The following is a 27,924-nucleotide window of genomic DNA, read 5'->3' as shown; positions in this document are numbered from 1 at the left end:
CCTGGGCTGAAACCTCAGGAGGTTTGAGCTCTATTTGAGCTTTGAACAGCTCAAATAATTACAGAGAAAATAACTTATGAAGCCAAAAAGCATAAAAAAACAAATAAACATGAGTAAAGAATAAGCTCATGAGCAACAAAGAAAAATGTACCTTAATGCCAACAGATGGACCTAATAAAACAAAAAACAAATAAAAGAAAAAAAAACTCCCCAGCGTGGGGGTGTGTATGAGAGAAAACCAATGCATTACGTTTTATTGTTTGTTTTTTTTACTATATCAGTATGGTATTTCAAATATCATATGGAAAAATTATATTAGATGGGATTATCTGACATAATTTTAAAGAAAGCTGAACATTGCCTAAAGAATTGGGTAACACCAGCAAATCAACGGAAAAGGATCTTCTAAGAACTTTTTCGACCAGGACAGAGTTCTGACCTCAATGCTTAAAAAACACTGTTAGGATGAAGTAGAGTGGGGGCCTCAGTTCTGTTCCATTTCACCCCTACTGACCAGCAAAAGACGGTGCAGAAAGCACTGAAGGATTGCTTTATGCATCAATCGAGACACATGAGTGATTCCTTTATTATAATGCTTTATAAAGCTTTTATAAAGCTTTATACTCGGGCTTTATTCATGGGCCTGTTCCTCTGGATTTAACAGCATTCTAACCCTCCAGCGCATACAATAAGTTGATCTTCATGGAAGACTTTTCCAGGTATGTTTTGCAATTTTTTAGTGATGGCAGCGTGTATCGCACTTACTCATTCTGGACTACTTTGTTATTTTTATTCTTTGGATTTTATGTCTTGTTTTTTTGTACCTGATGGCAGCAGCGGTTTCATCCTCCTCTCCCAGTATAACATATCTCTTGGTCTGCTGTAGCTTAAGGTGTAAAGCCACCTTATGTTTTGTTTTTAATGCCTGGTGAGAGCAGCAGTTTTCACCACCTCTTACAGTATTAACTGACCTAGTGGACCGTTTCCATGATTAAGCCAACTTAATTTTTTTTCTGTTTGGTTTTTCTACCTGGTGATGGCAGCAGATTCTCAACCTTTCTTAGTTAGCTTCATTATAATTAGTGCCTGTTGGCCAATTTTTGTTTGCATGCTTGGCAACAACTGGTGACGGCAGATATCACACCCCTTCTCCCAATTTTAACCAACTTTCTATTTCCATTCTAATTACACTTTGTCAAGCGTCAACATGGATGGCTTTCACTGTTGTATGGATTGTGGTGTTGTGTTTCAGGCAGATGATGGCCATGACTTGTGCCCTTCCTGCCTTGGGCATGATCACTTGCGTGAAACGAAGTTTAATGAAGGTTGGCCCAGCTGTGAGCTCAAGATGAGTCCAACCTCCAAAAAGCCTAATATACCGACTTCAATTTTGACTAATACCAACATTTTCTTTTGTGAGAGTTGTCTCACAATAGGATCACAATAAATCTTTAAAGCTTCAATTTTACTTTATCAAAAGATTAAGATCAGTTTCACTAATCTCCCAAAAATAAAGGAAATCATTGCTAATCAATCTGATTTATTTGTGCAGGGACATCCCTATGAGGTTAGTGGTGCGTCGCAGGGAGATGGTCACCACAATTGCAACTCCCACATTCTAGAGTGCCATGTGGTTTGTGGTCTTTGGGGTTGACGGGAGCACACCAAGCATAAATGTGCATGTCGTGCACATGGCTCTCCGGTGCTTTCTACCCACCTAGACAAACAACACTCTGTTGTTTACCACATCAACCATCACGGAGGGACCAGATCGGCACAACCGTTCAAGAAACAATGTAACATTTATGGATGCATTTCTATTAAGAGCTCGTGTAGATTAACAACAAAAATGAAGGAGCTGAGGATTTTTCTTTTCATTCCCACCTCTGGGATACAGTCTTCATGGGTGACAACTCGCACTATGTCATCCAAGGGTAATAAGGAGTTGCACTTTATCTCAGTGTAAACGTTCTTTCCCTCCGTGCAGACAGCCAGCAGTTCCACCAGGTGGATGTGATACATTAGAGGGCTGTTTTCATCCAAGCGGTCCCGCTCCGAACGCATCATCTGGACTAGGGTCTGAAAGGATGCTCGATCATTGTAGAAGACCAGGACATCTTCACCAGAATTCACCAACTAGATAGAAGATTCCAGAATGACAACAGAATCACTAACTGAAGATACAATCACTTCTATTCTAACTCATATTGCTGACTTGCTCTAAATGTCAAGTGACTAATAGTCACTTTAGGGGATTAAAAAAAAATTACCAGCATTTCTTTTCTAAATGTTAACTTGTAAAAGAAGTTGCAGCAGCTCAACAACCCTAAGGGTTCATAGTCCATATCCACAGTAAATAAAGGGTTTGTTTATATATAGATAAAAACTATTGTCTTTTACTTATTGTCTAAGCTACACCCAATTATCTCCTTTGGGGGACAACAAAAATCTTTTGTAGTCAATTTCTTTCAATTTGGGGAAGTATTAAGATAAAATGCATATCTTAATCACTTTAACAACATTATTTACTTCATTCGGTTTCTATAAACATACCTCTGCCATGACAATGTCCTGACACTTCTTTATGAACTTGTTGTCAGCTTTAACTATTGTCTGAAGAAACTTCAGGTACTGGACATGTCGCCCATGCGTCTCAGTGCAGTGGACAAAGTGCTGGACAACACGCTCATTGATTTCATTGCACAGCTGCGAATTGTTCATGAAGATGTGCTGCATGGTAACAGCCTCTAGGATCTATGGAAATTGAAAGAAGGATGAGAAAAATTAACTTTACCAGAATGTGTCATGTGTAAAAACTAACTGTGATACTCACTCCTGGGTTAAGGAATAAGTTGATATGTTTATGAAGAAGAGTCTGGTTTTGCTGGTTCCCAGCACAGAAATTTTGCAGAAATTCATGAGCCAATTTCATGATATCCTGCATTCTAACATCTTCACCCTGAAAAGACAAGTACTTTTTAAAAAAAAAATTTAAGAAGGAGGCGACATTATGCAGCTCTTTCAAGACCCATGATTATTATACTTTCAATCCACTGTTAAATTAGTTTTAAACCTTTTCGTAGGGGATTTGTAGGAGTTCCAGCACCACACTGTGGGCCCCCATGTTCCTCAGCAGCCTCTGCTGCTGTTTCTTACTCTTCTTTCCTGAAGCTACCTCCTGGACACACAGTTTACTGAGACGCACAAGGATCTAAACAAGTCGGGCAAAAAGTGGATTTTAGAGTAGAGTCAAAACCATTTTTAGCATACTGAGCAAAATGAAATAACTACCTCTTTTACAACTCTGTAGTTGTAGCTACTAGTGCTTTCTGTTGACTTCTTGTCTGAACCAGCAGAATCTCCCTGGAGGGAAATTAATACATTTATACTAGTTATTTTTGTTCCATCATCTTCCATAGCCTTAATGTTCATACTGAAGCCATTTGATGAAACTCAAAAAGTTTTAGTAAAACCTTCTTTTTATTGTCAGACTCTGCAGGTCCATCTCCATCCATTCCATCCTCTCCTTGCCTTTTGTAAACCCACAGTTCAGATTTCTCCACAATAGAACGTAGCTGGTCCAGATCCGACTTGATCTGCTTGTAGTTTTCTACATCCTGACTCGTAACAAGCAGCTGGACCTGAAAAAAAAAAAAACAGGGTGGCAGCACAATGACAATTATTTCAAAGTTTATAAGATATAGTTTACATTTAAAGCTCTTACTTCTAGCAAGCAGAGTTTCTTTATACTGAGTGGTTGATGATAAACGTTCAGCTAAAATCAGTAGGGTTCGGCATCAAGATTCTAAAAAGGATCATAATCTGTTCTAACTTTTAAATATTACTGGAATCGTTCAAATAGTTTATTTTGCATTCCTAGTTTCAATGCCAAGTTCACCAACCGGTAATAAAACCTACCAAACAGCAGTGATGAACTGCACAGCAGCATTCTATACCCAGGAAATGTAGTATTTAGGCAAGAGCTGTCAGTCTGGGAAAGAATCTCGTTGTTCGAAGTCGTAAAGGTTAGAGGTTTTTTGAAGTGTAACATAAAACTGACTAAAACCTTTTGGAGTTCTAGTTGACTAAAACTACCACATATTGTAATGACTAAAATGCGACTAAAACTAATTACAGATCTCCTCCTGAAGATGAAAACTAATACTAAATATAAGATGGCTGTCAGAAACAACACTGGTCTTAACAGATAATCTATTATTTAAATTTTTTTCTGCGTAATCACAAACAAGCTTGTAGTTTTTGTTTCTTTTTAACATGAAGCATTAACCAGATGAGCTAGTTCATATAAGGAAGAATTTAATCAATTCAGTTGATTAAGGACAATTAAAATTTGCTGGACTTAAACATATTCATATAGGCTTTAGCTACTGAACAGATTTATTTTCTGCTTAGAAATGTGAATTAGAATCAATCCAAATTCATTTAATAGAATACCTACAAATGTATTTTTTATTTTTTTTATATTTTTAATCAATGCAAGCCACATTTCTTTATTATAATTTTATTTATGTATTAAATATATTAAACCAACAGTAAACCTTAGACATGTATGGTTGGAAAACAACATGTGGAATTTGGTTTCATTTACTTGTTTGAAGGCCATGAGGACTTCCTGCCTCTGGCTGAAGTGTCTGAAGAGCAGGTGAAGGGCTCCAGATACCAGAGGAGGGTAGTCATGCATTGTCAGGTGCAGCAGGACCCTCAGAAATGTGCGACCTCCATGATCATCCAGATCTAAAGGAGTGTTTTCCTCACTAACAAAAAGGAAAAGATCAAATTGTGCTTATTTCTATAGTGCCAAGTGCAACAAATGTCATCTCAAGGTAAATTACAGAGACAATTCAACCAAATCTTACTGAGCGAAGATAAGACTCCCTCATTATCATTATTTACTCTTTTCTTTAAAGATACAGAAAATCGATTTGAAACAGAGAATTTGAGTTACCTTCCACCAAAGATCCCTTCAGCTTGTTCCTCAATATTCTCAAAGTCAAGATTTCCTGGAGTTAAATCAGTTGAAAAGGAATACATCAGCTAAGCCGGTTTTACGTCTATGAACTAAAGTAGCAAAAAATGTGTTTTGTTAAATAACGTTGTCTCATACCAGGCATCTGAGCCGCATTGTTGTTGCCTCCATTCGGGTTGACAGCGTTGTCTCCTTGTGGATTGTTCTCATCAAACTCGCGCTTAAAAATGCAGAGCAGGCAGGAAATCCTGTAGTCCAGCCGCACATTTAAGATGAACTACAGAAAATAATAAAAAAAAGTTACAGATTAAGATTTGAAAATGCTTATCATACAGACACGTGATTTGGCATAAATAAGTATTCGTTTCTGAACAATAAGGACATTTGACTGAGGCCTACCTGTAAGATCTCAATAATCTTGAGCTTTGTGTCCATGACCATGATATCTTCCCTCTCTGGTTCCGTCTGTGTTTTCACCACATCTCCTTCGGGCTGATGAGACGGTGTGGTGGGCAGTAAGCCCCCTCCTCGCAGCACCACCTGGGTCATTAGCTCCCCCACTCCATGAATAGACTTCATTACATTACTGCCACCTGAAACACATGGAGAAACAAACACTAACTAGAAAAATTTCAGTTAGGGATAAAGACTTTAGTTTTTTTCCACAGAACAAGTTGAGCTTCAGAAAGAAAGTAATTTTACCTTTGCTCTCATCCCCCTTCTCAATTTTGTTGATGGGGAAAACAGTGCTAACATGTACACAGTCTAAAATGTTGAGTAAGATCTTTGTCAAGCGCAGCAGGTCACTGAAGTTGTAGAAACCAAAGTATATGAGGTTTCTTGCCAGGTTTACTACCTACAAAACGGAACATTTAAGCATATTGTTAATTTTTGGCCCGAACTGTGTTCTCTTCTGCTCACAAAGTTCAAAAAGAAGAAATACCTCAAAGGTGAGTTTGTTTTTCTCCTTGTCAGAGAAGGGAATATTTTGGGACACAACCTCTCGCAGGTAGGTCTCAACAAAATCCATGGTAAGGCTGAAGCGCTCTTTGATCTCATCTCTGGTGGTTCCATCATTGTCATAGCTGTTTAATAAGGAAAGGATACAGCTGAGACATCTTTGGTAAACGGATACAAGTCGGTTAAAAGCAGCACAAAAGAGCCACTTACTCATCAATAGCGATTTTAGATGGAATCTCAGACCACAGACGGGCATATTTGACAGGTGTGACCTGCTCCTGAGGGTCCCGGTCCACATGCATGTGCAACATCAGGCGGCAGAAAGACGCCCGTAGGTCAAAGGGCAGGTCTTCATCTGACATGCAGCGCAAGATCAAATCCACATCTAGCTGACCGGAAATCTTGTTGATGGCTAGATACTGTCGATCCAGACACATCCGAGCAAAGAGATTCAGTTGGCACCTGGATGGAAATATGGGAGAGTTATGAGCAATAAAACAGAAAGCAATGCTTGTTTGAAACAATACACTCCAAAAAGAAATTATACACAATGGGTTAATAAAACGGTACTCATTAGGCCATTCTAAAAGTAACATGTCGAAACGATTGCAAATGCCACAGCACCTGGAAAAAAAATAATACCTTTTGAACTTTTAGGGGCAATTTTACTCAATGATTACAATGGGGAGAAAAAAAAAACACAACTGGGAAGCAAAAGAAAATGTTTTACATTTTTAAATGGCACACTTTCCAGATTTAAAAAAAATCTGGAAAGTGTGCCATGTATCTGTATGAAGCCCTCCTGAGTAAATACTTGAGATATACTATTTATTACTACAATACTTTCAGAACCACCCTTAGTTGCTTTTACAGCTGAAGGTCTTATGTGGCATGTTTTTACTCCAGTTAAAATTGTTATCTGTTTCTTTTATTAAACAGTCCGAGCTTAGCTGCATTCGATGGTCTCTAAAGATACATTTTTAAGTCATAAAATAAATTCTCCAGTAGGCTTAGGTCTGGACTTTAAAGGAAAAGTCTGGTCATATTCAGAATACAAACTTCTGAAAGTATTTTAACTATAAAATTATTACAAACTTTTAAATTAAATGGTAAGTGTTTTTAATTAAGAGCAATTTTATTTGAATGTGCTTTACCGGTGGCATCCATGTTTGTCAAAGACCACTACTGCCACCTACCGGCTTGTGACATCATGGTGCAGTATCGGCTGTGGAGCAAGTCCCAGTGCTGTAACTGGGTGTTTGTCACAACGCTCTATTATCCATGATGGCGAGACCAGTGCACTATGCAAAGCCAAGAATATCGGATTAATTACGTGTTTTTCTCTGACCAGAAGTTCGATGGCAAATCCGCCCTCTTCAAGTTGGCAATCCAACGACGAACCCGTGCAGGATCATGAATTGGAAAGGTGAAATAAAAATTTATTTTTTTTTACTTTTACCCGATGTGTAACAACATTCAACTGCCATGCACATGGGCATTGTCAGTTTAATAAACGTGTCCATTTGCTCTCATTGATTCTGGTGAATTTCAATGGTGAAGTCCTCCGGAAATCTACAATAATTGTTTGCAGACGTGTCCATTAGCTCCCATTGATTTAGCTTTTAAAGCGGGGAGAATGGCGCTAGACTTACCGCACCGTGACGTCACTGCTGGAAATGTCAGGAGTGAGGCGTTACTATATTTGGGCAAAAATGGCAATTCCCAGACACAATGATGCAACGAAAAATATTGTCTTTATTTTTTTAATGATTAACGTTTCTTATCTAACCTGTTAGTTTAGGTCCTCCATCTTAACTTTTAGCTTTTTCAATCTTGTGTTCTCGCCATGATAATTTTGGTGTACGTTGTCCGTAAGTGCTCTGTTAGGTGCTTTACACAACAACTTGCAACATTCCACATGAATTATGTCAAAAAAGCTCCCACTGGAAAGCATAACCCGGAGCACCGTGGGTTAGAGCTGGGCATGGTCTCGGTTGCGTTGACACTGGCTCAAAAACAAACATGGTGGGCAGCATAATCCAATAGCAAAAATCAAACACATTAACCCCTTTTTTTCAACCTAAGGAAGAAGCCAAACTGATGTTTCTACACACAAACAAAGTATTTTAACAAATGTTCAGGAAATTGTCAAAATAATGTCTGAGGCATGAAGACAGGATTGTAAACCATCTATTCATGTAGTTTATTAGGAGTTAATAGTTGGGGGTCACTAGTCCTTTAAATAAAGTATTTTATTATCATTATCCCAGTAGTTGGCAGTTCAGCCATATTCTTCCAATTTTAAGATGATGGACTTAACAGTTCTTCATGAGATGTACTTAGTTGGAGATATTGTTCAACAACCTGCTGTGTTCTTTTATCTAAATAAAGCAGTTTGTGTTAATTTTCTGTAAGTAAGCTCTAAGAACCTTCAGAGATCAGCTGGATTTAATCTTAATTTTAAATCAAACAGTTGGAATCCATTTACTGATTATATGGCTTCTAAAGGCACTGCAATGGTTGGGCTTTAAATGGAAAAGCTGCTGATTACAAATGTACTCCAATCAGATTTATTTTTTTATACTTCCCAGTGATGCATTTTACATTTTCCTATGAAGTTACAATATTGTAGATAAAGGTTACTTGATGTTATCCTGGGAAGAAAAACTCAAACAACTCAAAATATGTTTTCTTTCCAAGACATCTTACCTGTAATAGCTGACCACTTCCTGGTCCTCCTTCTGACCTTCCTTTGCATCCTGGGCCAACTCCCGGACGCTCTTACTGCGGTTCTCCTTGCAGTTGTCTTTCCAGAACAACCAGACCTCTTCCACATCCTCTGCCTCTACCGGAGCCTCCTCATTTATTGCTGACTCGATCTCAAACCTTGACAAAACTAATCTGGCGATAAGCATAAAAATATGCAATTGAGTTCAATTAGAATTTATTAATCCCAAAGGAGAATTCAATACTTTTCTTTAGAGCTTTTTTCTTGTCAAATTCTTTCCAAGATTTAAAATAAAATGCTTTACTTGGTTTCAATGAGAATATCAGCGTTGGTGCCATCCAGCACTGCATTGCAGATCAGCTCCTGAGTCACTGGGATGGATTTGTGCATGGACACACAAAGGTCTGACAAGTAGTCCAGGAATCTGTGTACATATTATTTAATTAATCAGAAACACTGGGGTAGACAAGGCAATGAAATATAGATTTATTTTAAGTTTATCTAATGAGGTTTTTTTATGTGAGAAAAAAAAGTCGATTTGTAAAAAACAAAGGTTCTCTTTTCATTTATAGCACTGAACATGAACTGAAACAATCTTAATGTGAATATTTTTATAATGATTCATCTTTAAACGTCACCTTGGTTCCCGATTCTTCCTCACTAGAGTAACAAAGGTATCAATCTCAGCAGCAGTAATGTGTTTTTCCAGCAGCTTCCGGTTGTTATGGAGTAGAGCTGTTATTGTGTCTTCAGCCAGTACGTCGTACCCAATCTGTTTCTGCATAAAGCGGAACTGTTTGGCTATATATTCCTGTGGATATAATAAAAAAAAAACAGTTAAGGACTGAAAAACCACCGATCTAAAAAGAGGGCTTCTTTCAACTCTTTTGATTGTAGGGGTTTGCAGCTTACTTGGTTCTTCCTGTAATCCTGCTGGGAATGGCGGAGCACTCTGTAACAAAGCCTACAAATGTGTCTGAACGGAGCGTGGCGCTGATCTCCAAGCTCCTCAAGTCGCAACATAGGACCGTCCCCACTGTCTGTGAAAGGGGCTTGAAGAAGTTTAAAAATCTATGAAGAAAAACAAAAAAAGGTGACATTTCAAACGTTTTGGTTGAGCAGACAATTGAAGCCAAGGCGTATACGGTCTACAGTAAGATTTTAAGGCCTACCTGTTTAAGGATGTTCTGCTCTCTCATCAGCTTTTGTCTTTCTCTATTGGGCTTATTAACCATAATCTCCAATACATCCTGCCCACTGTTCGGGATGTCCACCACAAAGAAAACTAAATCTTCCAGCAGCTTTGTCACAAACCTGAAGGTTGTAATTGTGCAGTAAAAAAAAGACACCATAGTTTATTCAAGCCAATAAAGTAATCAGAGGATTTCTGGTAAAATATGCTGCAATGTACCAGATATATTAAAGTGGATTAAGAGGCTTACCTCCTTTCATTTTGTGTGATGGTGCCTTTTTCAAGCTTTCCAGCAATAGAAGCCAACACCTTACTTGCATCATTGGCAAAGTCTAAATCACGCACTTCTGATGGTGGCACCGGGACAATGGCGAAGGCTTCCTTGTCTTCTTTTATAGCTGATGTTCCAATCTGGGAAAAAAAAAGAAAAAAATATAAATAAAATTCTAATCGTCGAAGCAGCCTACACCAACTGTAAATAAACCCCCTCACCCGTAACATGACTGGTTTCTCCTCCTCTTTGTCAATGGGGATGACCGTACTATGAACCCATGTGTTGGTGCACAGGTGTCGAAGCCTGACATAGGAACTCCTGAAATTTGAGAGGTAATAATTGCATCAGAATGATTAGGTATGTTGAGCATCATGATTTTATGAAGTAGAAGGGAAGTCATGATTACAAAGAGGTTTAAAAAATTAAGAGTTTTTCTCCAAGTTTAATAAATAAGTATTAAATGTGTGACATGCATTTGCTTTCATCACATATTCCATTCCAAAACATATTTTGCTCTTTGAGATGATCTCTACTGGTTCTGACAACCTAGAGCTCTGATATCTTTTGTCCATCTCAAAACTGGATTTAGCTCAGGACTTTGACGCTCCCCCCCAGCACAAGAACATGGTTTCATTGGAGCTTTTGGCTCAATCTTTATGGTCGTTGGAAAATGAACCTTCTCACCTAGATTTAAGTTGTTTGTAGCAACAACAGGTTTTCCTCCAGGGTTAATATTTAGTCAATAATTAACTGTTTATCTCAAATCACCTTTCATGCCACTAGGGAAGAAAAAGCCTTATTATGACAAATGCTATGTTTCAAAGAGGGTGATGTTGAGGTTTATTTTTCTACCGCACAGTATTTTCCATTAAGGGGAAAAACGTAAATTCAGATAACTTAATATCAGAACACTGCCATTTGTTTGCTGCATTCTCCACATGGATTTTGCCACTTTGTTCACAGGACCTGTTATTTTTCTTAAACATTGGCTTTTTTTCTTGTCAGTCTTCCATCAAGGCCAGATAGTGGCCCTGTTGACAGAAAAGCCCACCTAAAGCTTAGTTTATGCTCCTCCATGCGGACAGAACTTCTGCACCGTGCATCTAGGAAAATTTGTAACTACACAGAAACAGCTGTGCAACATGGAAAACATGGTGAGCGAGCAGCAGCTCCTACTGCTGAGGATTCGCAAATGTAAACAACTAGAGAGATCCTGTGACTTAGCCAAAAAAATATCACCACAATCAACAGATTGTGGAAAAACTCTTGGAAAGAAATGACTGCTGCTCTTGGACGACACAAAGTGGCTTTGAAAAAGCTGTGAGCAGTTGTGTTTTCTACTTCCTGGTGTAGTGAGGTGTTTTCATCTTGCAGATTGTGCTGAACACGTCCCCATGGAGCCAGCCAGAATGGGGGTAAAGGAGCACAGAGCGCATCTGCTGCAGCCGCTTGGATGGCTCTGTTTAATGTTTTTTTAGCAAACAGGTAAAGGTGGATAGCTGCATTTTCCTTAATGCTATGTGAGATGTTTAAAAATCGGGATTCGATTAATTACCTAAAAGTGTGTTAAACTTGACCTTGGCTTTCATGATGCTATTTGCTCACTACAGTTTTATGACCTCTGCCTTCAGATCTTTTTAAAGGTGCGGTTTACTTCAACTTCTCATTTTAGAATCAGATTAAGCTTTAAACACCACAAACAAGGAACCTTGTTCCATTTTGCCATCTATGGAAACATTTAAAGTATAAATATCTGAAAAAAAAAATGTCAAAGTTAAATAATATACATTTTCACTCTCTGATTAAAGGAAATGCCAACGGTTAAGGGAAATGTATATTCCTAGATTTCCATCAAGCCCTCCAAAAAAATGTTGTTGTTTTTTTAGACAAGGACTACATCCGCAGGTGACAGCTGAAGAGTCATGAAGGTATGTAGAAAGGTTATGATATCTTCAGTTGTCAGTCAGGACAAATCAGGGCATGTCACAGGTTTTGAAATAAAGGCCTCCCCGATATAAAAAGCTATAAAAAGCAGCACTCTGCCATGAAAAACAGCTCTGACAAACAGTTCCAACTAAACCAGAAGAGAAGGTCCCAAGCAGGAAAAGGATTACGCAATGTACTGAAACACACTGTCACCGAGTAAATGACAAATGACTATAATAATCAGTCAGTGCCTGATGCAAACTGAAGTTTAGCTAGTATACTGGCTTGTGTGGCTTTACTGCTTCCCTAAACCACACTACACTCTGGCTCCATGTGCGAGTGTGACCACTGTAACCGTCTGGGTCAACTGTCTGGCCTCAAGAATGCAAAGCAGATTTCAGCCAAATTTTTGACAAACATGACGTAACCAGTCACAGAAGCTAACTAGTTACCCATCTGTCAGGCCTTTTTTAAAGTTTCCCTGCCTAAAAAGCAGGATTATTTTAGATTAAAGAGATAGAAGTGATTGTAAACACACAGGCAGTTTACAGGATATAATTAAAAGTGTGCAACTCATTATCATCGAAGGATAATTGCTTTATTATATTAGCAACAATAATTTCACCACCACACAAAGCAGTTAAAAAAATGTACAAAATTTAGAGAGGTAAACTAACATTTTACCAGAAAAGCAAAATCAGATTGAATTGTAAAACATGGCCTTCACTTTGTCCAGGCTTTGCATAATATCAGTGTTTTACTTGAAAAATATGAATAATCTTTTAAATGTTTTTAAATTTGGTCCATTTTTTTTTTTTTTTAGAACTTTTAATTCTCGTGTCCAAGTAGGCGGGCATGACAAGCTTCCAATTTCACTTTTTAACATCAAACTAGTGCTTCTTTATTTTTTTTATACGGTAGTAATAACCTTTACACTTAAAAGTGACGAGCATATATTCACACTGTAACCACTTCCTTTGTTTAAAGTTAAAATTGTTTTGACCATGCATTTCCATTTGGTTTTATAATGTAGCAAAGGATCTTTAGAGTAAAAAAAAAAAAAAAACACTGAATACACGGTTATAGACAGCACATAACAAAACTGGTCTGTATCCACAGTAGCTGACTTTTACACTCACAACCTGCTTCAGCTAAGCTTTAAATTCCCCCTCAACAAAAACATGAGTCACCAGTGTTTACTCTTTGAAATCTTGCTTTTTGACATCACTGTGGTCTTCATCAAGGGCTGGTGTAACATTAACATGTTTGTCAAAATTTTTCTCCCCCACACTTTCACATTGCTGTCGTATTATTTTTGTCATTTCAGTGAAAAATGCATCTTTGAAGTGACTTGCACAGTTACTATGGGGAATTGAGTCTCTTAGCTTTTGCCTATTGTTTATTCCTTTGCAATACACAAGCTCTAGAGCTTCAATGCTTTTGGTTTATATCTCTCCTTGCTTTGCACATCTAAGATATAATACTGTAACTAACACATTATATCCCTTGATCTAAATCATTGCATAATAACCTCTGTTAAACAAGTTTTCTTCCAGGTTTGTTTCTTTTTTTGTTCAATCCATTTTCCTATCAACTTAGCCTTCTTTTCCACCCACAGCATGATGCTGCCAACACCGAGTTTGGATCAAGAATGGTATGTTTCGGTTCGTTAGTTTTGGTAAGCATTTTGAAGCCCTAAAATGTCTATTTTGAGGAAATCTAACCAAGAAATCTTCTTCCACATTTGTTGTTTTATGAAAAATTGCAAACAAGCCCTGCTTTCTTTTGGCCACTGTTCCCCAAATGTCTAAATTTAAGCAATGACATTTAGCTATATGATGATATATATGTTAAAAGAGAAAAAAATATCAATATTCAGAAGCTGGAGGTCATTTATAGTTTAAATGAGTTTAGTTTCATACCTAGGAACCATTGAATCTCCTCCTCTTAGAGTGGTAGGGTCCAGCTCAAATATAGAGGAAACATCCATACCATCGGGTACAGGCACCAGAGTGTACATTATCTTCTCCTGTGGAGCTCGGAGGCGGCCTCTTAGAGCTTCATTATCAGCGTCCAGCTGAAACAGAAAAAAGAAGAAATGAAAATGTTGTGAAATGGCCAAGATCTAAAACATAGAATTACAGAGAGAGATGATCCTCAACCATAAATGTAAACAAGCATAAGTCTACAAGCCACCGAGATGCTTTACATGCCATAAAGATGTTCAAGTTCGATAAGAAGTCATTCTATTAATACATAAACCAGTTGTCATTTAATTTATTTTATCAAATAAATGAAAGGATTTTGTTTTTGCTTATTTTTGTCATGAAGTAAACCCATCTATTAATAAATACCATCACTGCTGTTTACAACACTGCTGATTGAACAGTGACACTTTGTGGTAATCTGGTGCTACTGAAACACAGAACACACATGTCCCTTAAAAGATGAGATTTAACATAGAATCTGGATCCGAGGCAGAAGGAGGAATCCAGATCATCTCTACATAAAACACACAGTGATATATCAGCTAGGTGTTGTGTGTTAATACCTGGAAATTGAAGGGTGTAAAGTCCACCACCTAAAGCAGCAAGTAGAAACCCAAACCAGAGTTTTGAAGATAAGACTGATGATAAAGTTGGGGACAGAGTTTTGTTGCAAAGCTTTCAAAGAGAATATGTTACTTACAGAAGATCGCTGTTCGGCACTCTCCTCCTCAAAGTCTGGATTAACCTGGAAACACAGGTTGAACATCAGACTTACATTTTATTTTCCTCTTTCAGATCTTCAGAAAAAATACAGAACACACATCACTGGTATTATTAAAACTCTTAAAAACAGGGCTGCAATATAAGCAGATTAAACACTTAGTAAATGTTTTTCCTTAACCTTATACACCAAGTAAAACACCCAACCAAAGACTGATTCTTTTAGAAGCTTTAATATGCGGGAATATTCACATTTCCAAGCTTACAATAAATAAAAAGACAATATCTAAGATGAGACCATTACATCAGCCAAACAAATATCACTGGAAAACAGAAATTTCAGCTTAATAACAACAATTAAAACTACTAAATGGTTGTTATTTTCAAAAAGTTAATTTAACAAACAAGCCTCATCAGATCTCATAGTGCAAGTACTCAATTATAACTTTAGTGGACAAACATACTGGTATAGCAAAATTAGTGATTACAGTTTTACTATAGTTCATTTTTTTTTCTTTAGTCCAACTGCTTTTAATGTTCTTTCTTGTTTCTGCATCTTTTTTATTATTATAATTTTTTTCTTCTACTTGCTCTGATTGTGTTTTATTTTCCTATATTTTAATCATGTAAAGCACTTTGCATTGTCTTTGTACTGAATTGTGCTATACAAATACATTTGCCTTGCCTATTGCAAAGGATTACTTAAATGATTACTTAAGTTACAATAATTATTTTTTATAATCAACATGAATTCCAGCTAGTAATACACAATTGGTGATTCTAGTTGTACAATACAACAAAACATGTATTTAAAAGGCATTAAGATTTTCCAGTAAAAATCCTTAGGGATACCTTAGGGATAGAAATAAGACCTGATCTTCAAAGATTCCAAACAAGAAGCACTAAATTGAACATGCAATTATTTTTATTGCATGTAATAAGTAGGCATGTTGCATGACTCTCAACTGGCAGTTTGAGAGTGGCTGTAAAAGAAAGATGAGCTTCCAAGCCATGAAGAACGATACTTACTAACAAAAAATAAGAATGACAATACTCAATGATAGTGCACCTGATATAGGTAGCCTGTCTTAAAGTGCTACAGTTTAAAGCATAAGGAAAAAAAATGATGCAAATAACAAAGATAAATCTAACAAATACATAAAATGCCATTAAAAATGAGACAGTTGTTTTTGTCTGTCAATTGACGTGAAAGCAGATCATAAAAACATCAGATCGTGCTCTACACAAGTCTAGAATTATCACCACCAGCTCCTCTCAACAGTACCTTCACACTATACACTGCAAAACAAGGTGGCTGCAGTGCTTCCTGCACCGTTATGTTTTATTAGACCGAGGGAAAAAAGTAAATAAATCCACCTGTTGTGACCACACAGAATTGCAAACATTTGCACTTCTTGTACAGACACGGTTGTACACATTTTAAGACACAGAAACCTTCTGAAGATCAGATAAGATTATTAGAAGTATATATCATAATTTTAACCGTCACACCACACTTTTTTGCATATTTGTTTATTTTGACTACAAAATCTACCAATGAAAAAACCTGCACAAGGCATTTTTTTTATCGTTATAGCCCTCAACTATTGCCCAGCCTTTCTGAAGGGCAGAGCTCCTGTAATTAACACAAAATTAATTTTCATTAATGGTTTGGCTTTTAACTGATATTAGTAAATCATTCTTAACCTCATCTTTAATTGCATTTTCATCATATCTGAGGTTTTATATTTCCATTTTAGTCTGTCACATCAATTTTATTTATATAAGGGAGTGTTGGCCTAGTGGGTTAGAGCAGCGCACTTCTGTCATTGTAAACACAAATGTTGTATATTTGTCTGCACTAAAGAGAAAAAAAAGATAATCCACCAGCACACACCTCACCCACCTCTGCAGCCAAGTAACAGCCTGTGGCCAAATGTTTGAACCTAAACAGGCTGTTCCAATAGCCTGCACCTCCTCTGCAGGGGTCATGGTGGACCACCTAACAATGACAAAGTTAGAATAAATTATTTGTCCCATTACCACCACAGTTGGCGAATGAGAATTGGAGCATTTGGTCATCTACTGATCGATTTTATTTTGGTAACACGTTTCACCAACCTCCACTTCCCAAAGTGCTTTGCTGCTGGTGGCTGAGGTTGCAGACTGTCGACCTGTGGTTCGGAGAAAAACATACTGCTTCTTCCTGTGGTCGTCGCATGTGAGAAACTTTTCCTGTTCTGCGTGGAATAACCGCACCACATCCCCCTGCAAACACACACATGCATGAGCAGTTCATGTTTGCTGCCCTTTTTTTCATTTTAATCTACAGCTTTGATAAATGAGGTAATGCAATGTGTTTGGGTATCTACCCCCTTTAGTATGGTTTCCAAGTTGTCACTCCATTTCATGAATAGAACTACTTTCCAGCTTGTGTTGCAATTTACAGAATTAACCTGAAAAAAAAGGAGGAAAAAACAAAAACAATAAAAACAGAGAAAGTTATACCCTTTTCACACAGTCTACATTTGGTAACCATTTTGCTTTGGGACGCACAATACAGTAATAGTTTTACCTCATTACACCCAGGGTTATCAACAAGCTGGTGGCTGCTGGCATGGAGAGGCTGTCCTGCATTCACAGGGTTAAGAACTACTTTGTCACCAATCACCACCTGCAGGACCAACAGGACAGAAACCATTTATTTCACAGGCAAAATGTCTCCCATATTCCTAGTTTTCAAAATTACTTCTAAGCACGGAAAACCCTGAAAAAATAAATAGAATAAATCATTCTATTGAATGATTAGAATGATAGAATGAAAATAAATGACATAAAACCTTTTTGAGTAAAAAATAAAAAGACACCCTCCACGTTTTTTTAGTTTAACCTCACAATAGTTGCCATCACTTGAACACTAGGTGGAGCCAGAGTTCATGTCTAAAGCAACTGCCAATCAAATAGGAAACACAGCCACTTAAACCATGAGCACTAATCTGTGAGAGCAGCAATGACAACTTTTACAGCAGGAGAACAATAATAAAGACAAAGCCTCAGTTATTTGCTTAAAACACAAGCTCAAGCCCAATTTCCCCAATAAAAATTTGAAATCTAAATTTTTGCTGATAAAAATTAATCACCTCAGACATCTGAAATACAAACAAGTTATCAAAAAAACCCAGACCCAAGTTTTGTTTTTTGTTGTTATTGATGCTGACCGAGACACAAATCAGGCTGTGAACTTTGAAGAGAATATAGCGTCTCTTGGTCCTTCAGAAGGATAAATTAAATATAGAGGACAAATCTTCCCAAGGGGATTAATTAAATTGAACTCAATTAGCCGTTTAGCCAGCCCAACTCCATCACCCCCCATTAGCCGCGATTAGAAACAGTAGTTTGAGTAGCAGAGGTTATGTTCGTGTGTGCTCCATTTACCCAACCAACACTGACTTCTCTTCAAACAGTTTTTATATAGTCCTACCAGTAAAGAAATGTCCGCTTTTTTTTTTTTTTCCTTAAAACTTGTTGCTTTTACAACCAAACCATAGAAAATTGTGATGCAGTCATTGGCTTCTATTATGGGAAAAAATAAGTTTTAAAAAGATTCTACAAAGCCGAATCTTTTTATTAATCTAGAAATATAGGCAAAAGTTCATACACTTTTGCTTAGTACTGTGCATTTATGTTTGAAGTTTGCACTTTTACTTTCAAACTTTAAAGGAAACCGACTGCATTCAAATTAAACTTTTACACAAAATGTCTGATTGATTTCCTGAGGCTCTTTCTGGATCAACCCACAGGCCAGTGCATCTGTTTATAATGCCACCATTAGGGGAAGTACCGGTAATACAACTTATTAAATATTCTGCACATTATTAAAACACATGTTTGTAACCCTGGCCCTTCATTGTCCATCTTTTTATCTGTGCTTGTAAAATAAACCCTGAAATACACATAACACACAATCCTGACAAACCTGTATTTCATGATTGGATCACTGTCTGTCTGCAGTTTCTCATACTTGTCAAATTGAACATTTCAAAAAAGGCAGAACTGGAGCTCAGATGTGGCAAATCCATGTGACTTCTGTTTTCAGACTCCATGAAAAGTCTAAAAATACAAGCTAAATGCCTCTATTGGGCATAATTAGCTTGTATTCCACTCCCCCATCTACCTACACTGTCTCCCAGGGATCTCAGCTTGTAGAACGGCTGAATGTAGAACCAGGATCCCTCATTTCCTGCCGAGTCCAGAGTCACTCTCATCGCATTCTTCTCCAGCAGTGCAGGTAGCCGCTTGTTCACGGTCAGATATTTATTGCTTTTCAAGTGCAGCAACTGTTGGCACAATAAGGCGCACGGTTAAAGGGATGCAAGCATTCAGTCTCACGAGAGGGAAGTGGAAAAAGTTGCACAGCTTTGGAAAAATGTGGAAAAACTGGACTGGAGGGGACACATTGAATGAGCTCTTCTTTAATATTGTCTTTTAAGGTCATGTAAAAATGATCCAGAAGTTATTAAGTCACTGCTGTCCCCTTAACCAGCTACAGTAATAAGTCTGCATATATATATATATATTTAAAGCAATTTAATCCGGTCTTTGATAAACTCACAAATGAATGCAAAACTGTGATGAGCAAAGGAAAAAGAACACCTTTCACCACTGATCTGATAGACCAAATTTGAGCAGAGGCAACCATTTAAAACTCCTCTGATTAAAATTATGGTTTGTATCATCAAGCACACTGTGATAATGCTCCTGCACAGTGCTGCAGTTCTTTTAAGCAAAGGCCTTTATCTCATCAGTAGCAACACACCTGAATCACATTTCCATACTGGATGACAGTTCCCAGCAGCTTGCGGTTTTCAGACTCATTCTGCTTCTTCTCAAGGTCTGCAGCATGCTAACATGCACAAAGAGAGTCCAGAAATTTAGTCCCACTCATTTCTTTGAATTGCCCACATAACACTGCAATTATGGTTTCTGGAAATAAAAATAGGTCTTACATGAAGTTTATTGAGCAGCACTGTGTCCGTAGTACTGTTGCCTCCTGGTTTTGCTGCTTTCCAGAACTGCTTCTGTGCTGAATATCTGTTCATGGGACACAGCTTGAAAAGGCAGTCTAAAGACAGAAAACGAGCAGAACAGAAAAGACACACATTTCATCATTTATCATAAGCAAGAGGCTGCACACATGCCCGGCAACCTAACCTCAACAAACAGAGCCAAGTTTGGGGAAATTGGTTCATTGACAGACTAAAAATAGTCTTTTTAGAAACAGCATGGCCTCTACTTGATCTTACTCATAACAAACTTTAAGGATATCTGGGGTTTGACAGATGGGAGTTCCTGGCATAGAACCAACTTGGATCTTGTTAAATTGGACTGGATAAGTATTTTCTTTGGAAAACTGAAGCTCCCCCCCTTAATCTTGCCGGTTAGCATACCATTTGCTTTTTATGGTCTCAAAGAAAGATTACAGGAAGAAAGGGTAGCACTTCTTTTTCACCAGCAGCAGGTATAAAGGATAACTGTAGGCCATGTGAATACTGTACATCAGATAAAAAGCTTAATTTAAATTTTTAAAAACATCATTTATAGAGTGATTATTGATTATAGAACATTATTTATTATATTTTAACAGTGAAGATGTTGCTTTAAGTCACAAAGTAAAGAAAAAAGGTTGATGAATGAAGAGCAAATTTAGCAGGAGACGGATGTGTTCCATATAAAGACAGCATCATGTAGTGCTGAGCCAACTTTTATCCTCTGTGTACACTGTGTGCAGCAGATGAAACAAAAATTTGCCTTCTCTGTAGGATAGAGTGAGTCTCATGGAGTATGCAGCTGCAGTAAAGAAGCTCAGGATAAACCAACCACTCTGCAATAAGAAGCAAACTATACTGGTTTGGGGAGCTTTTGAAAACACCCTCTCTTCTCTTTGAGGAAGGGTTTCAAACATGTTGAAAACAGCGTCCCCTCCAAAGGACCAGAGAGTGGATGACTTTGCTCAGATGGTCCTGTTGATTTGGATCACAAATTTGATCCAAATCTACAGAAAGCGATCAATAGACGAGTGTATGAGATAAAACTAGAAAAATAAAAACCTTATTTGTAAATGGCTAAAACTCATGTTTTCATCTTTTATATATAGACCACTGTACACCAAATGTTCTCCAGAAGGAGAGACCCAGTGAGTAACAACAGTGATGAAAATAGCAATTTGGGCTACCGCACTCAGAAATGCGGTCAAAGCAAGAGTGTCGAGGGAGAACCCATCATGCAGTGAGGAGCGGAGGAAGGAGGACAGAAGATAGCAGGGCAAAGACCGAAAAAGTAAACGGGGCACTGGGAGAACATCAGACTGACACAAATAAAGTAGTTTGTATCAGAAGGTTTGCCTCTGCATAAAACAATATATGTTAATTTTGGACATTGTGGCTTAAGGATGTTAAAGAAACCACACTGAAAATCTAGAATAGAAAAAAAAAAATCATAATTATTATAAGGCCTAATTTTTGTCAAATTGATTTAAGATCTTCACAATTATACTAGCTAAATGTGCAATCTTAGTCTCTAATCCAAACATGGCAGATTACAATAGAAGTGTCAGAATCGACACATTAGTTACTAAAGCAGGGTAAATTCACCCAGAAAAAGATGAAATAATAAATTAAATATTGTAATTTCAATATTTTATCACCATTTGTCTGTCTGAGAGTTAAAAAAAATGTGTTGAATATGATAATACAAATATCTCTTAGGATGAGAACATCCCAGCAGTAGGGATACATCACCTTTTAAGCTGAGGACTGGCAAGGCTGACTCATATTTTAAAACCAAAAAAAAAGTAACTCAAAAGTGTAAAGGCCCACCAATAATGGTGATAAATTAAAAATGTGTTAAATGCCTGATGTCAGTGTTTTAGGAAGTGTGAAGGAGACATGCCATTATCGAGTATCCATTTCATCAGATACCGTGCGGTATACTCGTAGTCTTAACAATATAAAATGTAGCTTAACACCATCAGTGTGCGAATGTGTTTGTTAATGGATGAATGACAGACTACGGTGTAAAGTTCTTTGGAGTTCCCCAACTTGAAAAGCTCCACAGAAGAATAAATCATTTTCTATTTAACATATCTGCATGTTCAGTAAGTCTATTGCAATCATATCAAGTAAGCAGAGTTTTGCTGCATAGAAACGGCACCCAAAATGCGTTAACCTAATGGCAAGTATATTGTATACATATTATGTATACTTGTAATTTAGTATATATTGTAATTTTGAGAATAACTATGTCCTCCATATAGAAAGGAGTAAATTTAAATAACTGTACAGTGCTCTTACTACTCAAAATAGAAGTTGGTATCTAGACTATTTACATTCCTACTGGTTTCTGCTGGCTTCATAATAACTCTCTGTAGGTGGATTTCACATTAAACTACAACGCTGAGATAAAATGCTCTTTCCTTAAAAAGCATTTGGCAACATGATCAACATTTTAGAAATATGAACAATTTGTAAGATCATGGACTACATAAATGTGCAGTAGGTCAACACAGTATCAAATTTAGTGAGCCTCTGCAGTTACAGTAATGTAGCCATAAAACCACATCTTTGAATATCATTTGAATAGTTCAGTTAGAAGCGAGCAAGTCATTTCTTTGCATCTTTAACTAGGAAGGCCTTGTTCAACAATGTACAACAGTGAGCTCTCTGCAAATAAATAAGGGTTGTGAATGCAAAAGGATAGAAATAACTAAACAGAGATGTAACTCCACAAACATTTTTATTAAATATGGAACTCCAAAGGTGTAAATGAGACCTAAAACATTTTGTTGCTTTAGAAAAAGACTACATAAGATTTTCTATTCATAAAAAATCCATTTTGAGTCACACAAAGAAGCTGTACTTTGATAGGGCTCCTCTGTCAGGTTAAAAATACTTTAGGGTGGGCGTGCAGGTGGCGCAGTATTTTGTGCACACGACCCATGTACGGAGGCCTTAGGCATCAACGCGTCCGGGATCGAATCCGACCTGTGGTCCTTTGCCACATGTCTCCCTCCGTCTCTCATACCCCCTTTCCTGTCAGGCTATGGTAAAAAACAAAACAAAAAAAAAAAACAAAAAAAAAAACGTGCCACTAGTGCCGTAAAAACAAAAAAAAAGAAAACTACTTTAGGAGGGAAAAAATTCCCTTGAAGCAGATATTCAACAGTCTTCATGAAGCCCATCTTTCCACATCAATTTGTTGTCATGGATCCCATTTGCTCCAAACTTATTATATTTAGCAAAATAACAATAATAAAAAAATAATTGAACTTTATTGATCTCATATTGGAGACATTTATTCTGCATTTAACCCATCCCCTTGGGGAGCAGTGGGCTGCCATTGTGCGGCGCCCCGGGGAGCAATCAGGGGTTATGGATCTTGCTCAAAGTGCCAGAGTGGCAGTCTGTGGGAGTGGATTTCAAACTCACAACCTCAGGATTCCAAGCTCCATGTCCTAACCACTAGGCCGCCGCTCCCCAAGTAAAATTGGGCAAGAATACAGACCTTGTGTGATTCCCTGACAAATTGAGTATATGATTAGACTTCACGTCCAATGGATATTTACCCCAGAAGACTGCTTCTGCCAGGATTCAAAACTGGGACCTTTTGCATGTGAGGACAACGTGATGACCACTACGCTACAGAAACACCAGTAGAAATAAAAACTTGAAAACAGTCACGATGCAGTTAATCTGCATATTTCTTTTATTTATTACTATGAAGTGTTACTAAGAAAATAACTTAAAAAGTATCCTTATTTACTGAAGTTTGATATGAATGGATTGGTTATTAAAAATAATTTGCCCTATATGTTATTTTGTTTCAATTGTTTTTTGTCAGAACTAAGCTCAAACTTGAGTAATTGCTAAATCAAGTTGTCAAATAATTACAAAATAAAAAGCTATGCAAATATACCCTCAAGTGAAACACTAATCACTCAATACATCTAGAAACTTAATGCAACGCCATTGTTGGCAACAGCCTTCAATAAAAATGATGACTGTGAGCTCTTTGGAGACATTGTGTAGGAATGCTGTCATGCAGTTAAATTTACTTTCTAAAGTTTAACAGGACTGTAAAAACTCACAAAACCTTGAAGAAGGTTGCTGTAGTAACTCACTTAAAAATAAACTTTTAAAACTATCATTGACCTCAAACTACACAACAGTGCATCTTCTCTTGTCTGCATTTAGATTAGTTCACAGTAAAGATAGATTACCGTCAGATTACCGTATTCCACACATGGTCGTCACAGATTTATAAACTGCATGGGGTAGAATATCCAACCTTACAGAATTAATGAAAATTTACACATTTATTCTGATAAATATTTTGGTGCAGCATTGGCTGATATGAAAGAAACCCTAAAGCATATGAAGCATTGGTGTTTCTGTCGAACACACGGAATGCAGCCGTTTGAATTCCTGGAAAAAATCCATGCAAGCTAAAAGCCTTTCTTCCGCTGAACAGCTCTGGGCACTTGTCAACCACAGAGCTTTAGAGAATAACACTGTTATAAACCACAACACAGTCCCATCAAGAGTCCCATCAAGTCCCATTATTTGATCCTCAAATTGCAATTTGTGTAGATGAAAAAAATCCCAGACGTTTACAGCACTGAGGAAAATGAACAAAAACATACTTAAGAGTTCCTATTGAGTACTGTTACATCTTAAAACCAGAGCAGATAAAAGTTTTTTTAATTTGTTTTAATAAGATAAAGTATGTACTAAATATTGTTTTTCTAGCAAGTTGATTTGCCCTTTATTTTTGATCAGTTACTGCTTTATCTGAAAATAACCAAACAACTACATTCTTTAAGAATATCATGCTAAAGCAAATATTCCTTACAGTCGTCTTTAATCTCTTTTTCGTTCACCCATATCAGCTGCTACAAAGGAGCAGGGTGTCTCTATAAGCAATAAACTGCTGCATCTTGATCCAAACACCTAAAGTAGATATTCAAAGTCCTTAATAAAACGACTCACAACACTTGTTGGTGTAGGACAAATATTTTTAATCATCCTTTGTTAATGTTTGTTAATTTAATCTGGGGTTTCCAAATTGAATTTAAGTGATTGATTACCCAAACAATAATGTTTCCAGAGAAAGATGGACTTTATTAGCTGTTGTGGCAGCTATTATCTCTTTGATCTGCCAACTCCTGCAGATCTCTGTTGTCCATGAAAAACAAAAAAGGTGTAGAAGAGAGGGAAGAATAGTGCAGCTAAAAAACTTATTTGACAGTTAAAGTCTAAGGCAGAAAGTTTTTTTTATTATTACCCGTCACTTTTTTCAGAGAAAAAAAGAGCTATGCAAAAAAAGAATCTATCATCAAATAGTCTTACATTAAAAAAAGGTGTTACTGTTTATTGCTTTAGAGTAAAGTTCAACAGCAAAATGTGTCTCATAAATAAACCTAGAACCCGCAAAAAGAAAAACTTTATGATCATGTGCATAAAGAACTGAATCAAGCCTCATTTTTCACTCCTCGGATGTTTAAAGTCGTAGGGAAGCGGCTGTTCCAATGGTTGTATTTCCGAATTCTCCCGAGTGGGGCCCGACTTTACACGAGTGCATAAAGTTAATGTGATTTGTCATTTATCAATGGGGCGGGATTTTTGTGGCTGCAGGTTTTCAAGCAAGTTTGGTTGTGGCCGGTGTCTCGGAAGCATCTTGCAAACCAGTTACCAACTTAGTGCTTGTAGGTTCCCAGTAGGAAATTACATTGGGACCAAGTAGAACTTAGCAACGACACTGTCAAGGAACGCTATGGACAGCGGAAACATGCAAAAGGAGGATAGTTTTGGGGAGTTCGTGGATGAGTCTCCTCCATCATACATTTTTTTATTTAGAGGAGGAAAATGGGGACGGAGTTGTTGTAGAAGAGGAAGCCAGGGCGGCAGAAGCTTGGTCTGGTGTAGAAGGCTTACATGTTTGAGCCCTCGCTTTGTAACGCTGCCAGTTCTGTTAGCTCTACGCCTGCCGAAGACACAGACGTCCATCACTGTGACGTAATTTATTGGCAAAGTAAATTATTCTTATTTCAATCGTTGCATACATTAGCTGTGACAAATGAATCAAGATGCTATGACCGAAAAAATTTGATTGACAGATGACTGTTAATATATTTGGGCAAATTAAGGTGTACAAGCTGACATATAACTAACTGGCCTGCATAACATAACAAAAAAAAAAAAAAAAAACATCAACACAGATTTTAAGCCAGGTTTTTATTAAATAGAAATGTTCTAACTTTTGGGACAATATCATGTGATAAAGAGCACATTTATATTTTTAAGCCAGAATGATTTGACATTTAAATATGACTTCCCTACGACTTTAAAAGCAAATGTTTCACCTTTTCAAAGTGTCTCTCATTCTGTCTGATTTGTGACATTGCTGCTATGTCCTATGCTTGGATTTGACAGGGGTGACTTTTAAATACAACAATTTGAATTTCATAAGCAATTACAACTTTTAAAAGACTACTAATGCAATATGCTTCATTGTAAAATGCACCAATTTTTTAACTTACATAAGACCCTTTGATTGGTTTTTAATACCGGTTACTTCAAGTTTGATAAACATTTTTAAGCATTTTCAGCTTCTAACTGACTAATTTCACTTGATTCTGTGTATCGTCCATCAGCTTATCAGAACATCACTTAAACAGAAGCAGATGAGGATTCGCATAAAATTTAACACAAAGAAACTAAATAAGTGCTGCTGCTAAAAATAAAAAAAATAAAGATCTATGTTTACTAATTTTTTCACTGACCTACCTAATTACTCCCTAAAAAACTCTTAAAAGACAGTGACCGGCAATAAGGTTATGAACCATGTAAAGAAAGATGAGATGCCAGTGAAAGTTTAATACAATTATTCTGTTTAACACAAACACTAGAATTAATTGTGAATGGCCCAAACAGCACTTAGACAGCTCTCTAATAAACTATAAACTGGTGCAAAGCAAATTAAAACAATGCTTTTTTAAAGCAGGAGCACCAGAACCAGATCATTGACATTACATCTTTTAGAGGGAAGAGTAAGGTTTGAAAAGAGAAAAAAAAAAAGACTTAACAGAGTGAGGCTGACTGCCAACCTAATATTACAAGAACCAAAAGGTTAGACTGGACCCTTACAGTGTAAATGTGAAGTCTGATGTCTGGAACCACTTTTGAACCAGCATGGATGAATCGATTGAGTGTTTAAAGAGCTGCGGACAATGTATCTGAAAAACTCACGCTGTCCTTAAACCAAAGCAGCCCTTATGCAATACTGTGGAGTTTCCAAGTTATTTTTAAGCATATTTTAAGCTGAATAAAAGGCCAACTGCAGCGAAACAGGAAAAGAAATTGAAATGCCTTTATTTAAAAAGAAAGAAAGAAATGACCTAGAACAGACACAGCTGATAGTCATTTTTTACGGAATCTAACTATGAATAATCTGAGTGTCAATGAGAGCTTGTCCTTACCTCTGAACTTCTTGGGTGGATTATTGAGGTCCCCTGCATCTGGCTGAACAACACAACGGTCATCCACAAGCCTAAAGACAAAGTTATCATGAGTGAGGACATATGCTTAAAAATCTAAAATCAACCATCAAGCATGTTAAACTTAAAACATTTTAGAAACACTTCAGTAAGCTGCGATCTTGGCTGACTTAAAATATTCTACTTAATATCAAACATATGAAATGCAAGATCTGATACAAAAAATATGAGTAATAATAAGAGTATGAGGGGATCTCACTGCTTGGATGTCTAGCCCTGAAGCCCTCAACACAACATGGATTTGAGTAACTTTTTGAAAAGAAGTCCTTTAGTGAGTAGTTTTACTTTATCATATTAATTCTTTTACATCTAATTGAGCATTCGTGTGAAGCAACTATCCTCTTAAGTAAAAGGAAATCCTCTAGCCTTTCTACCCACCTTGAGTTATTAAGAATAAGTACAAATTTTCACCAAAAATGCACCAGATACATATTCACTGGTCTGTCAAGTGAGACCACTGGTTTGTACACATCCCTAATTGCTTTCATATTATTATCAATCTGCTGAGCATATTGTGTCATTCCAAGGTCAGGTGAACC

General features: G+C 37.1%; 1 protein-coding gene across 13 annotated transcripts in view; it reads right to left on the bottom strand.

The window, feature by feature from the left end:
- LOC107082357 (inositol 1,4,5-trisphosphate receptor type 1-like) overlaps positions 1–27,924 on the bottom strand; it is a 111,770-nt gene that overhangs the window by 75,955 nt on the left and 7,891 nt on the right. For 6 of the 13 annotated variants that reach the window (XM_015371006.1, XM_015371001.1, XM_015371007.1 and 3 more), the window contains exons 3-33: positions 27,308–27,378; positions 19,782–19,897; positions 19,592–19,678; positions 18,954–19,112; positions 17,351–17,449; positions 17,148–17,231; positions 16,897–17,043; positions 16,673–16,777; positions 14,756–14,800; positions 14,619–14,648; positions 13,990–14,144; positions 10,360–10,459; positions 10,118–10,278; positions 9,848–9,989; positions 9,588–9,746; positions 9,314–9,486; positions 8,980–9,099; positions 8,657–8,848; positions 6,158–6,409; positions 5,931–6,072; positions 5,690–5,843; positions 5,387–5,580; positions 5,126–5,264; positions 4,967–5,021; positions 4,610–4,775; positions 3,474–3,641; positions 3,292–3,363; positions 3,074–3,211; positions 2,834–2,959; positions 2,554–2,754; positions 1,885–2,136 (exon numbers count right to left, since the gene is read on the bottom strand). In XM_015371006.1, coding sequence (XP_015226492.1) covers positions 1,885–2,136; positions 2,554–2,754; positions 2,834–2,959; positions 3,074–3,211; positions 3,292–3,363; positions 3,474–3,641; positions 4,610–4,775; positions 4,967–5,021; positions 5,126–5,264; positions 5,387–5,580; positions 5,690–5,843; positions 5,931–6,072; positions 6,158–6,409; positions 8,657–8,848; positions 8,980–9,099; positions 9,314–9,486; positions 9,588–9,746; positions 9,848–9,989; positions 10,118–10,278; positions 10,360–10,459; positions 13,990–14,144; positions 14,619–14,648; positions 14,756–14,800; positions 16,673–16,777; positions 16,897–17,043; positions 17,148–17,231; positions 17,351–17,449; positions 18,954–19,112; positions 19,592–19,678; positions 19,782–19,897; positions 27,308–27,378 — 4,204 coding nt within the window. The remainder of the gene's footprint in view (positions 1–1,884; positions 2,137–2,553; positions 2,755–2,833; positions 2,960–3,073; positions 3,212–3,291; positions 3,364–3,473; positions 3,642–4,609; positions 4,776–4,966; positions 5,022–5,125; positions 5,265–5,386; positions 5,581–5,689; positions 5,844–5,930; positions 6,073–6,157; positions 6,410–8,656; positions 8,849–8,979; positions 9,100–9,313; positions 9,487–9,587; positions 9,747–9,847; positions 9,990–10,117; positions 10,279–10,359; positions 10,460–13,989; positions 14,145–14,618; positions 14,649–14,755; positions 14,801–16,672; positions 16,778–16,896; positions 17,044–17,147; positions 17,232–17,350; positions 17,450–18,953; positions 19,113–19,591; positions 19,679–19,781; positions 19,898–27,307; positions 27,379–27,924) is intronic. The other 7 variants (XM_015371005.1, XM_015371011.1, XM_015371014.1 and 4 more) reach the window with 3 other exon arrangements.

This window comes from Cyprinodon variegatus, unplaced genomic scaffold, assembly GCF_000732505.1.
Source record: "Cyprinodon variegatus isolate N-32 unplaced genomic scaffold, C_variegatus-1.0 Scaffold51, whole genome shotgun sequence".
NCBI lineage: Eukaryota > Metazoa > Chordata > Actinopteri > Cyprinodontiformes > Cyprinodontidae > Cyprinodon > Cyprinodon variegatus.
This window is presented reverse-complemented; position numbering and strand designations above follow the sequence as displayed.